This window comes from Heptranchias perlo, chromosome 6 (assembly GCF_035084215.1).
Source record: "Heptranchias perlo isolate sHepPer1 chromosome 6, sHepPer1.hap1, whole genome shotgun sequence".
In the NCBI taxonomy this organism is placed as follows: Eukaryota; Metazoa; Chordata; class Chondrichthyes; order Hexanchiformes; family Hexanchidae; genus Heptranchias; species Heptranchias perlo.
The window spans coordinates 76,912,687-76,926,375 of NC_090330.1; the positions used below are offsets into that span (position 1 = coordinate 76,912,687).

A 13,689-nucleotide genomic window follows, 5' to 3' on the forward strand; every position below is an offset into this window, starting at 1 on the left:
CTACCCCAGAGGGCTGTGGATGTTCAGTGGTTGACTATATTCAAGACTCAGATCGACAGATCTTTAGACACGAAGGGAATCAAGGGATATGGTGGATAGAGCGAGAAAGTGGAGTTAGGATAGAATATCAACCGTGACATTATTGAATGGCGTAGCAAGCTTGAGGGGCATTATGCCTACTCTTGCTCATATTTGTTATGTTCTTAAGTTGGACAACTGGGGTTAGCCTATATATGCTTAGAGCATACTTCAGCTGAGCACCACCAACCTGATTGAGTTAAATATTTGTGAGGAAATGGTTTAAGCTAGTATAGTTTCATTCACCAGCACACAACACCAGGCTTACGCTAAGCTGGAGAGCATTTTTTCCTCAAGTTTACAACCTCCATCTACTCTTGGTTAAAAAATCATTGTCCTCACTTCCTGTTTAATGCTTGAGTGTGTTATTTTGTGACTTGAACAGCCTTTTTCTTTCTGAGGCAGTGCAGATCCATAACCACAGTCATAATCTGCCTGATGTGTACATACAGATCAATTTGAGTGTCCTGCAACCCCTTTGGCTATCGGGAACGTCATATAGTCATTGTGGGAAGGCAAAATAGATTACTGAAGTGCAGTATAAATCTATTATTGACACCCTACAAGTAAGCATGCATACTGTAGCCAAGTAAATCTGCTGGCTTTCGGTTTAAAGTGCGAAAGACAGGATGTTTGAAGTTGTTAATACCTCTCCCCTGCCCTTTACAGAAAAGATGATGGGTTTATATGTGCTGAAACAAAGCTGAAGAACTATATTTGGGCGAGTGGTATCTATGGAAAAGTTGGTTCGTGGACTATTAGAGCAAGTGAATGTAGTGGAGATTTCATTCCGGGGAAATCTTTCTGGAAAGCCATAGAGAATTTTTAGAAGTTTCAAGAAGGGATACAGACCAGTCCCACAGACGAATAAAGCAACAGCTTGACAAAAGTCAGACTGACAATCATCCCAAATTTTTTCATCACCATCCCTAGGTATCCACTGGCAGAATAGACCCACAAGTAGTGTGAGCACAGTCATATACTGTCAGGTGGGAGTGGCACTGGGAGTCGCCAACATTGACTCTGGACCCCATGAAGTCTTATAGCACCAGGTCAAACAATGTCAAGGAGACCTTCTGCTGATTATCACCTACCGCAACTTCTCACCTGACAAATTACTACTTCTTCGTGTTGGAGGAAGATCTTGGAGAAGCAAGGGCACAGAATATAGTCTAGGTGGGAGATTTCATTGTCCACCACCAAGAGTGGCTTACTGCTACTTCCACTGACCAAGCTGGTCAAGTCCTGAAGCACATGACTGCCAGACGGCGCCTGCATCAGGTGGTGAGGGAACCAACAGGAGGAAATGACCTACTTGACCTTGTCCTCACCAACCTACCTGTCACAGACATGCCTGTCCATGATAGCATTGGTACAAGTGATGTAGTGCTTGTGAAGACAGGGTCTCATTTCCACCATAAGGGCTTCTTTCATTGTGTAATATGGCACTACCACTGTGGGAGTGGGACAGACCTAGCAGCCCAAAATTGGGCATCGATGAGGCACTGTGAGTCGTCATCAGCAGAATTGTATTCCAACTCGTGGCCTGGCATATCCCTCACTGCTTGTTCACCATCAAGCCAAGCGATCAAGCCTGATTCAATAGAGTGTAGGAGGGCGTGCTAGGAGCAGCACAGGTATACCTTAGGATGAGGTACAAACCTAGTGAAGTTACTACACCTGCATGCTAAGTATCAAAAGTAGCAGACTATAAACTGAGCTCAGCACTCCCCCAACCAAAGGATCAGAGCAAAGCTCCATAGTCCTACCAGATCCAGTTGAGAATGGTGGTGGGCAACCAAGCAACTAATGGGAAGTGGAGACTCCATGAATATTGCCATCCTCAACCATGATGGAGCCAGCACGTGAGTGCAAGAGACCAGGCTGACTTGTTTGCAAGTGTCTTCACCCAAAAGCGCCGAGTGGATAGATGCTGCCTGACCTTCTGAGTGTTTCCAGCATTTTCTGTTTTTGATTGATTCCCAGCATCTGCAGTATTTTACCTATTACTTGTTTCAACTTGAACTTCATCTTATCTGTAAAATGGCATTATTTCAGCAAGACAAATTGGGAACTGTCTGCTATGAGTGCAAGTGTAAACCTATTTCCAAGAAAATTTACAATTAACAACAATAACTTGCATTTATATAGCGCCTTTAACATAGAAAAATGTTCCAAGGTGTTTCACAGACGCATAATCAGACAAAAATGGACTTAAGATTTTTTTAGAAAATTCAGTAAAATTATTTTAACATCACAAAATTGTCATGCAATTACTGTAGAAGAAACTAAAGGAGAAGCAGCTCTGAAGTCATGTCCCAATTCTAATTGCTTTTGGGGAAAAGAAATAATTACAAGGTTCAGACATGCAGACCGAAAGAGTGTGACCTTTGAGTAGTACATTCTGAACTCTCAGTAATAAGCAACCCACAGAATTTTAAGTTGATTGATTTGAGAGAAGCGCCATTAAAAAATTTCTATCAAATGGTGCGGAAGAAGATACAAAGAAATAAATTGCATGAAAATACTGTAGCAATTATTCTGTTGAATGTCCAACAATGTTTGACTTAAATGGAAGGTGCTGTTACATCAAAAAGTTGTTTATTGGGGTTCACTTAGATTTTGTTTTACATTTTGATAGCATATACTTTATTTTTAAAATTGCAGCAGGATTACTGTAGCACCGATGACTATTAGTGTTTCAAATCTGCTGTATGAGAAAATGATTTGAATCAGTTTTTTAAAAATTAAATTTGACAGGTTGCCCCAAACAACTGCATGACCATTAATTTAAAGATTATTTTTAGTGTATATTATAGAAAGTGCACTAACAGTAGATGCACTTAACTAATATTTATTATTTCTTTGTGACTTCACATTCCATTAGTGTATTTTAACAATGCTGTTTTCATTGCCTATGAGCAATCTTCTCTCCATGTCCATATTTCAATTTTTAGAGTTGCTTTAATCTGATGATCCTATCTGAAGTTGTGGTTCTTTATAGATTATTTGACAAGTTTTGAAATGGTATAATATGCATCTAATGGCAAAGTTTAATTGTCTACAGCACAGAAGGAGGTTTATATAAAAAAATACATAATATTCAAAAAGAACACACCGTGTTGTCCAATATATTAGACAGTTTCCTAGAAGTAAAGGGAATTAGGGGTTATGGGGAGCGGGCAGGAAATTGGACATGAAGCTGAGTTTGGATCGGTCAATGCCCTGTGGGTGGCGGAGAGGGCCCAGGGGCTATGTGGCCGGGTCCTGCTCCGACTTCTTGTGTTCTTTAGATTTGTGGTTGGGATCAGATCAGCCATAATCTTATTGAATGGCGGAGCAGGCTCGAGGGGCCGATTGGCCTACTCCTGCTCCAATTTCTTATGTTCTTATGTTCTTATTAGCCACTAACCACATGTGGCTAATTGTTCTGATCAGGAAATAAAAATTGAGTAATAAATGCTGTCGTTAGGCATGTGATCTCAATACTCCTATTCGCATGGGGAATGCATGTATGGTCTTTGTGCATTGTAAAAAGCAGATTGCACAATTGTTTTTTTGACTGTTGAGTGCTTTATTTCCTTGGTTACTGATTGGTTTGTGAAATAAATATGCACGTGAAGTACATATACCAGTATTATGTAAGGCGTTTTCTACTAAAATTAGTGCATGTGGCTAAAACAGTGTTGCCATAGCCACACCTGTGGCTAGTCAGCAATTTCTATTGGACAGCACTGCTCTAGGTCAAATACCAGGAGCTCCATCTGCAAATTAAAATGATCAGGGTGATCTGTTGGATTCCTGGGACATTGGGACCGGTTCTGGGGAAGGTGGGACCTGTACAAGCGTGACGGGTTACACCCGAGCAGGACTGGGACCAATGTCCTCGCGGGGGTGTTTGCTAGTGCTGTTGGGGAAAGTTTAAACTAGAGTGGCAGGGGGATGGGAACCTGAGCGGGGAGTCAGAAGAGAATAAAGCTGAGAGCAGCAAGAGAGGGGAAGACCCAGGGGAAATCTACAATACAAATAGTACAAACAGTTGTTCAATAACAAGTGAAAGGGAAAAGCGTAGAACAGCAGAAAGAAAGTGTACTTTAGGCACGACAGATAAAATAAAAACTAGAAGGCGCAAGGCGATTAACCCAGCATCAAAGCTGTGGCAGGGGGTTGGGAACCTGAGCAGGGAGACAGAGGAAAGCGTGTCAGGAAGGGACAGAAGGTATGGAGTAAAAGGTAAAGTGTTAAAAAAGGAAGAAGCAGGAACTAAGTGTCACAAAACATATTTGAAAGTTCTTTATCTGAATGCACGTAGCATTCGTAACAAAATGGACGAGTTAACGGCACAAATAACTATGTATGGGTATGATCTTGTGGCCATTACAGAAACATGGCTGCAGGGTGACAATGACTGGGAATTAAATATGCCAGGGTATTTAACAATCAGGAAGGACAGGCAGGAAGGAAGGGGAGGTGGGGTGGTTATGTTAATAAAGGAAGGAATTACTGTAATACAGAGAAATGATATTGGGACAAAAGATCAGGACAATGAAACAGTTTGGGTAGAGATAAGGAATAATAAGGGGAAAAAAAACATTAGTGGGCGTAGTATATAGGCCTCCTATAGTTGCAACTCTGCTGGAAGAAGTATTAATCAGGAAATAGTCGGGGCATGTAATAAGGGAACAGCTATAATTATGGGGGATTTTAACTATCATATTAACTGGACAAATCAAATTGGGCAGGGCAGCCTTGAGGAAGAGTTTATTGAGTGTATTAGGGATGGATTTCTTGAGCAGTATGTAACTGATCCTACAAGGGGGCAGGCAACCTTGGACCTGGTCCTGTGCAATGAGCCAGGATTAATTAATAATGTCCTAGTTAAGGATCCCCTTGGAATGAGTGACCATAACATGGTTACATTCCATATCCAATTAGAGGGTGAGAAGGTTGGTTCTCAAACAAGCGTAGGCGTACTGAGCTTGAATAAAGGAGACTCTGATGGTATGAGAGCGGAATTGATTAAAGTGGACTGGGAAAATAGATTAAAGGGTAAGATGGTACATGAGCAGTGGTGTTCATTTAAGGAGTTATTTTACAACTTTCAAAAAATATATATTCCACTGAGGGGAAAAAAGGGTGTAAAAGAAATGACAGCCATCTGTGGCTAAGTAAAGAAATTAAGGATAGTATCCGACTAAAATCAAGGACATATAAGGGAGCCAAACTTAGTGGGAGGATAGAAGATTGGGAAGTGTTCAAAAGACAGCAAAAAGTAACTAAAGGATTGATTAAGAAAGGGAAGATAGATTATGAAAATAAATTAGCAAAAAATATAAAAACAGATAGCAAGAGTTTCTACAGTTATATAAAAAGAAAAAGGGTGGCTAAGGCAAACGTAGGTCCCTTAGAGGATGAGACCGGGAAATTAATGGTGGGAAACATGGAGATGGCAAAAATGCTGAACAAATATTTTGTTTCAGTCTTTACGGTAGAGGACACTAAGAATATCCCAACACTGGACAAACAGGGGGATCTAGGGGGGGGAGGAGCTAAATACGATTAAAATCACTAAGGAATTGGTACTCAGTAAAAATAATGGGACTCAAGGCGGATAACTCCCCTGGACCTGATGGCTTACATCTGAGGGTCTTGAGGGAAGTGGCAGTAGGGATTGTGGATGCTTTGGTAATAATTTTCCAAAATACTCTGGACTCGGCAAAGGTCCCGGCAGATTGGAAAACTGCTAATGTAACACCCTTATTTAAAAAGGGTAGCAGGCAGAAGGCTGGAAATTATAGACCAGTTAGCCTAACATCTGTGGTGGGTAAAATTTTAGAGTTTATTAAGGAGACAGTAACGGAACATTTGGATAAACATAATTTAATAGGACAAAGTCAGCATGGCTTTATGAAGGGGAAGTCATGTCTGACAAATTTGCTTGAGTTCTTTGAGGACATAACGTACAGGGTGGATAAAGGGGAACCAGTGGACGTAGTGTATTTAGACTTCCAGAAGGCATTCGACAAGGTGCCACATAAAAGATTGTTGCTCAAGATAAAGAATCACTGGATTGGGGGTAATATTCTGGCATGGGTGGAGGATTGGTTATCTAACAGGAAGCAGAGAATTGGGATAAATGGTTCATTCTCGAACCGGCAACCAGTAGCCAGTGGTGTTCCACAGGGGTTGGTGCTGGGTCCCCAACTCTTTACAATCTATATTAACGATTTGGAGGACGGGACCGAGTGTAGCGTATCAAAGTTTGCAGATGATACAAAGATGGGAGGGAAAGTAGAGAGTGAGGAGGACATAAAAAACCTACAAGGGGATATAGACTGGCTGGGTGAGTGGGCGGAGATTTGGCAGATGCAATACAATATTGGAAAATGTGAGGTTATGCACTTTGGCAGGAAAAATCAGAGAGCAAGTTATTATCTTAATGGCGAGAAACTGGAAAGTACTGCAGTACAAAGGGATCTGGGGGTCCTAGTGCAAGAAAATCAAAAAGTTAGTATGCAGGTGCAGCAGGTGATCAAGAAGGCCAACGGAATGTTGGCTTTTATTGCTCGGGGGATAGAATATAAAAACAGGGAGGTATTGCAGCAATTATATAAGGTATTGGTGAGACCACACCTGGAATACTGCATACAGTTTTGGTGTCCATACTTAAGAAAAGACATACTTGCTCTCGAGGCAGTACAAAGAAGGTTCACTCGGTTAATCCCGGGATGAGGTGGTGGACATATGAGGAGAGGTTGAGTAGATTGGGACTCCTCTCATTCTTCTGAACTCCAATGAGTAGCGATCTTATTGAAACATATAAGATTGTGAAGGGGCTTTATTGGGTGGATGCGGTAAGGATGTTCCCAAGGATGGGTGAAACTAGAACTGGGGGGCATAATCTTAGAATAAGGGGCTGCTCTTTCAAAACTGAGATGAGGAGAAACTTCTTCACTCAGAGGGTAGTAGGTCTATGGAATTTGCTGCCCCAGGAAGCTGTGGAAGCTACATCATTAAATAAATTTAAAACAGAAATAGACAGTTTCCTGGAAGTAAAGGGAATTAGGGGTTACGGGGAGCGGGCAGGAAGTTGGACATGAATTTAGATTTGAGGTTAAGATCAGATTAGCCATGATCTTATTGAATGGCGGAGCAGGCTCGAAGGGCCGATTGGCCTACTCCTGCTCCTATTTCTTATGTTCTTGTATATGTTTGTTTGAGGCCATCAGTTGTAGCAGTGTTTTTTTTTTCTGTTGGGACCTCTGGCACATATTTGCACTGAGATTTTTTGTCCTAATAACTTGCAAAAGACAGTCTCAGCCACCGAAGGAAAACAGTGCTGTCATTGTAGAAAGTCAGTCAACAAATATGAAAAAGTATAGAAATCTGATACGGAGAGACAGAAATCTGATGACCACGTGGAGCCTCTAAGGTCCAGTGACCCCAGTTTGTAATCCTGAGTTAAACTACTTTCACTTGTCTTTTTCTCTTTCTTGTATGTCATTGTGCTTTACTCCATTTAATGATCACGAAGGTGGGCGGGTGAAATGTTTGCAAATCATTGATGATGCTGATTACCACCAAAGTAAATTTGGCCGACTTGCCCTCTGGTTTTTCCTTCTTGATGATTCTGTTGAAGAACTTATTCTGTTGGGAAACAAGGGGCACAAGCCTTTGGTCCATACTTTATAATTTTAATGGAGAAAGTGTCACAGGCTTTATTCCCATTTACTCTATTTGTATTTATGGAATGAGTAGTTTCTATGTTTCCTGTGATCTGAAACTGTGTAAGCCCAAACTGAATGCTAGTAGACTACTCAATGATGGCAGAAAGGCATCACTGCTACAGCCAAGCCCAATCCTGCTCTCACCAAATGGGCGTGCACTCATAGTTTTCAACATGGATCAGTCGATAGTGTTCAGGAATGCGAACCGCGTTTGACTTTCTTACCTCCACCCTGAAGACATTTCCAGTTGTAGAGCCCTCATCATTGACCTTGCTAAGATCAGCAAACTGAGCAGAGACCAGAAATTTAATTTCAAATCTTTCTGATCTTTGAGGCTCAAGATCAAACGACAATGCATTTCTTCATTGAGCCATTAGGGAAGCGGGGGGAAGAGGAATAAGTGAATTTTTGCTATCAAATGTTATAATACTCATTTATTTTTCTTAATAGGTGCCTTGGCTGGACCAGTTGTTGTTGATCGAAAGGTATCTGCAATTTTGGGCAAAAATGCCACCTTAAAGTGTTTGGTTATGGTGAAAGAAACTGTAACTCAGATCTCCTGGGAGAAGCAAGAACATGGGACCACAGAAACTGTTGCAGTGTTTAATCCTATTTATGGAATCTCAATCCAAGGGAACTATCCAGGAAGAGCTGTATTCACAAACCCATCTTTAAAAGATGCAACAATTCTTATTACCAAAGTTGGGTTTTCAGATTCTGGAAACTACATCTGCAAGGTGGCCACTTTCCCATTGGGAAATTACCAAGAAACAAGCACTGTGACTGTGATCGGTATGTATCCTATTAAAACCCTGTACTAGTAGAAATTAGAAGATTTATTTTGTAATTTGTCCTGTTTGTCCCTGAGTCTTCGATTATCTGCCTACCTATCTATTAACACCAATTTGCCACTAAAGACACTCAAAAAAAAAAGTCATTGCAACAAAAACTAATTAGTAATACAAATGCTGGGTAGTAAATGAGATTTAAGCCACCCGATTGGTACTTTCTGGTACAGATTTTATACTTCTAGATATGCTAACATATTGCAGAGCTGTTTAAAAGAAAGAACAAATAAAGTTGCATTTATATTTTTTTTATTCGTTCATGGGATGTGGGTGTGGCTGGCGAGGCCAGCATTTATTGCCCATCCCTAATTGCCCTTGAGAAGGTGGTGGTGAGCCGCCTTCTTGAACCGCTGCAGTCCGTGTGGTGAAGGTTCTCCCACAGTGCTGTTAGGAAGGGAGTTCCAGGAGTTTGACCCAGCGACGATGAAGGAACGGCGATATATTTCCAAGTCGGGATGGTGTGTGACTTGGAGGGGAAGGTGCAGGTGGTGTTGTTCCCATGTACCTGCTGCTCTTGTCCTTCTAGGTGGCAGAGGTCACGGGTTTGGGAGGTGCTGTCGAAGAAGCCTTGGCGAGTTGCTGCAGTGCATCCTGTGGATGGTACACACTGCAACCGCAGTGCGCCGGTGGTGAAGGGAGTGAATGTTTAGGGTGGTGGATGGGGTGCCAATCAAGCGGGCTGCTTTGTCCTGGATGGTGTCGAGCTTCTTGAGTGTTGTTGGAGCTGCACTCATCCAGGCAAGTGGAGAGCATTCCATCACACTCCTGACTTGTGCCTTGTAGATGGTGGAAAGGCTTTGGGGAGTCAGGAGGTGAGTCACTCGCCGCAGAATACCCAGCCTCTGACCTGCTCTTGTAGCCACAGTATTTATATGGCTGGTCCAGTTAAGTTTCTGGTCAATGGTGATCCCCAGGATGTTGATGGTGGGGGATTCAGCGATGGTAATGCCGTTGAATGTCAAGGGGAGGTGCTTAGACTCTCTCTTGTTGGAGATGATCATTGCCTGGCACTTATCTGGCGCGAATGTTACTTGCCACTTATCAGCCCAAGCCTGGATGTTGTCCAGGTCTTGTTGCATGCGGGCTCGGACTGCTTCATTATCTGAGGGGTTGCGAATGGAACTGAATACTGTGCAATCATCAGCGAACATCCCCATTGCTGACCTTATGATGGAGGGAAGGTCATTGATGAAGCAGCTGAAGATGGTTGGGCCTTGGACACTGCCCTGAGGAACTCCTGCAGCAATATATAATGTCTTTTCCATTCCCAGGACATTCCAAAGCGCATCAAGCTAATGAATTATTTGTAAAGTACAGTCACAGTTGTTACACAGGCAAATACAATTTGTGCACTGCAAGGCCCAAAAATAATAATGAAATAATGAACAGGTAATCTATTTTGGTGTTGTTAGTCGAGGGATAATGTTGACCAGGACACAGGGAGAACACCTCTGCTCTCTTTCAAGTCGTGCCATTGGATCTTTTCCATGCACCTAAATTGTCAGTCTTTGGTTTAACGTCTCATCTGAAAGTGGCACCTCTGACAGTGCAGCACTTCCTTAGTATGGCAAGTAAGTGTCAGAGATCTTCCCTTTTGTTCTTTCCTCCCCTTCCTTTCCCTGGCTCTGTACTTGCTTAAAAACTGTTTAATCTTCAACCTCTTCCAGTTCTGACGAAGGGTCATCGACTTCAAACATTAACTCTGTTTCTTTCTCCACAGATGCTGCCTGTCTTGCTGAGTATTTCCAGCATTTTCTGTTTTTATTTCAGATTGCCAGCATCCACAGTATTTTGCTTTTGATCAAGTGTCAGCCTAGATTATGTTACTGGAGCGGGGCTTGAACCCATGATCTTCTGCCTTAGGCGAGAGTACCATCACTGACCCAAGCTGACATTTGTAATCATTTTTGAATGCTTTTTGCAGGGAAACATGACCCACATAAATATTCTTACTGCGAGTACTGGGGCCAGAGCATAATGTGCGATTTTTAAATTTCCTGCAAATGTATGTCCTATCTTTGTGTAAATACAAGCGAATTGGACTCGATCAATTAAATCTAGAATAGGATTCAATGTATGGCATTTTTGCCCATATACAATAACAACAGTGCACTGGTATTTAAGAATTGGTTTTACAAATGTCAAGTCGAAACAAATGTTTGCTAGTCGTTTTCTCCTGATTTGTTATGTAGCCAGTTTACTGTGTCATATTAATACAGTAGATTTATTGGTTTTTGATGTCTTGTAGGAGAAATGTAATACGTTTTCCTTATCTATTTTAGAAGTTTAGGTTTAATGCAGTGGTAAAGCTCCTCTTGATGTTTGAGTAGTTCTTAACTTGTCAAGAAGTTTCTAAGTATTTTGATGAACACCACTGAAGTATAGTGTAGCATGCATGGCTTTCTCTTGTAGCCAGGTCATTTGCTTCACAGGCAATCTCTTTGCCTTCATTGAGGCATGAAGCTGTGAGGTAGAGAGCAAGCAGTAAGATTTCAGGTGAGGTGGCGCCGCCAGGAGACAAAGGGTGAGGTTCAAGCAGTCATGGTAGAGCGGTGTCTCTCTCTAACTTCTGCTTAGCTTTAAAAGTCTTTTTATCTTTGAACCACACCAGTGGGGTGGTGGCTTGTCAGCAATAGGTTCCTCCAAATACAACCCACGATTGATTGACTTCACTTGTTTTCTCTGTGTCCACGTAATCAAGTTAAGTCAGCAAGTGTTCAAACTATCTCCAACCATTTCCAGCCGACCTGGGGACGGTTCTTGTTGCTACGGTCAAGTTACTATCCTCTTCAGTGTGGCCTTCTACAACCTGTAAATTAACAATCCTTTTAACAATCCTTCAGACTTTTTAAAAGAGTCCTTTTCCTTCAGCATGCTTGAGCCGATTTAATATCAAGCTTTCATTTATCAGATGTATTTTTACTACATCTCATGCTGTGCTTCCAGGTAATGCCTTCCAACAGCTGTCATCCTAAGTCTCTGTTTCCCATCAGCTGTACATCGAACATCTGCTTTCAGAATGGTAGAAAAACCTATGCAGAGTACCTGTGATATACCAGCCATTCATTTTTCTAGACGTCCAAGTCCAATGCCACATGCCTGGCTTACATGTCAGCAACTGCTTGATCCAGATCCTCATGTGTGAGACTTGGACAAAGAAATATGATCATTGTGAGGCAAGTTCCCCTTCCAGGATTCTCACTGAGGTATATCCAGAGCCCTTGCTCCCTGAAACTCTTTTCCTTGTTTGCCTCAAAGCGATCTTACACCTTGGCCGTGGATCCTGTGCATGGGTTGAAGGAAGCCCTTCTGGACATGCCTTGGAATTCTGAACTATGAAGGAGAAATGTTTGGACATATGTCTTAGAAACATAGAAAATAGGAGCAGGAGTAGGCCATTTGGCCCTTTTTGAGCCTGCTCTACCATTCAATATGATCATGGCTGATCCTCTACCTCAGTACCATATTCCCGCGCTCTCCCCATACCCCTTGATGCCTTTTGTGTCTAGAAATCTATCTAGCTCCTTCTTAAATATATTCAGTGACTTGGCCTCCACAGCTTTCTGTGGTAGAGAATTCCACAGGTTCACCATCCTCTGAGTGAAGAAATTTCTCCTCATCTCAGTCCTAAATGTCCTACTGTGACCCCTCGTTCTGGACCCCCCAGCTAGGGGAAACATCCTCCCTGCATCCAATCTGTCTAGCCCTGTCAGAATTTTTATATGTTTCAAAGATATTGCCTCTCATTCTTCTAAACTCGAGCAAATACAGGCCGAGTCGACCCAATCTCTCCTCATAAGACAGTCCTGCCATCCCAGGGATCAGTCTGGTGGACCTTCGCTGCGCTCCCTCTATGGCAAGTATATCCTTTCTTAGATAAGGAGACCAAAACTGCACACAATATTCAGGTGTGGTCTCACCAAGGCCCTGTATAACTGCAGCAAGACATCCTTGCTTCTATACTCAAATCCTCTTGCAATGAAGGCCAATATACCATTTGCCTTCCGAACTGCTTGCTGCACCTGTATGTTTGCTTTCAGTGACTGGTGTATAAGGACACCCAGGTCCCTTTGTACATCAACATTCTCCAATCTATCACTATTTAAATAATACTTTGCCTTTCTGTTTTTCCTTCCGAAGTGGATAACTTCAGTTTATCCACATTATACTGCATCTGCCATGTATTTGCCCACTCACTCAAGTTGTCTATATCGCCTTGAAGCCTCTTTGCACCCTTCTCACAACTCATCATCCCACCTAGTTTTGTGTCGTCAGCAAACTTGTGCCCTCATCCAAATCATTGATATATATTGTGAATAACTGGGGCCCAAGCACTGATCCCTGCGGTACCCCACTAGTCACTGCCTGCCACCCCGAAAAAGACCCATTTATTCCTACTCTCCGTTCCTGTCTGTTAACCAATTTTCAATCCATGAAGTGAGGTGAGAGTGACTGCCCTTGACATCAGGCAGCATTTGACCGAGTGTGGCACCAAGGAGCCCTAGTAAAATTGAAGTCAACGGGAATCAGGGGGAAAATCAGTGGCTGGAGTCATACCTAGCACAAAGGAAGATGGTAGTGGTTGTTGGAGGCCAATCATCTCAGCCCCAGGACATTGCTGCAGGAGTTCCTCAGGGCAGATCCTAGGCCCAGCCATATTTAGCTGCTTCATCAATGACCTTCCCTCCATCATGAGGTCAGAAATGGGGATGTTCGCTGATGATTGCACAGTGTTCAGTTCCATTCGCAACCCCTCAAATAGTGAAGCAGTCCGAGCTCGCATGCAGCAAGACCTGGACAACATCCAGGCTTGGGCTGATAAGTGGCAAGTAACATTCGTGCCAGACAAGTGCCAGGCAATGACCATTTCCAACGAGAGAGAGTCTAACCACCTCCCCTTAACATTCAACGGCATTACCATCGCCGAATCCCCCACCATCAACATCCCGGGGGTCACCATTGACCAGAAACTTAACTGGACCAGCCACATCAATACTGTGGCTACAAGAGCAGGTCAGAGGCTGGGTATTCTGCAG

The 13,689-nt window shown here is 42.6% G+C and overlaps 1 protein-coding gene across 2 annotated transcripts in view; it reads left to right on the plus strand.

The window, feature by feature from the left end:
• nectin3b (nectin cell adhesion molecule 3b) overlaps nucleotides 1–13,689 on the plus strand; it is a 236,283-nt gene that overhangs the window by 163,329 nt on the left and 59,265 nt on the right. For both annotated transcript variants that reach the window (XM_067986465.1, XM_067986464.1), the window contains exon 2: nucleotides 8,256–8,597. In XM_067986465.1, the coding sequence (XP_067842566.1) occupies nucleotides 8,256–8,597 (342 nt within the window). The remainder of the gene's footprint in view (nucleotides 1–8,255; nucleotides 8,598–13,689) is intronic.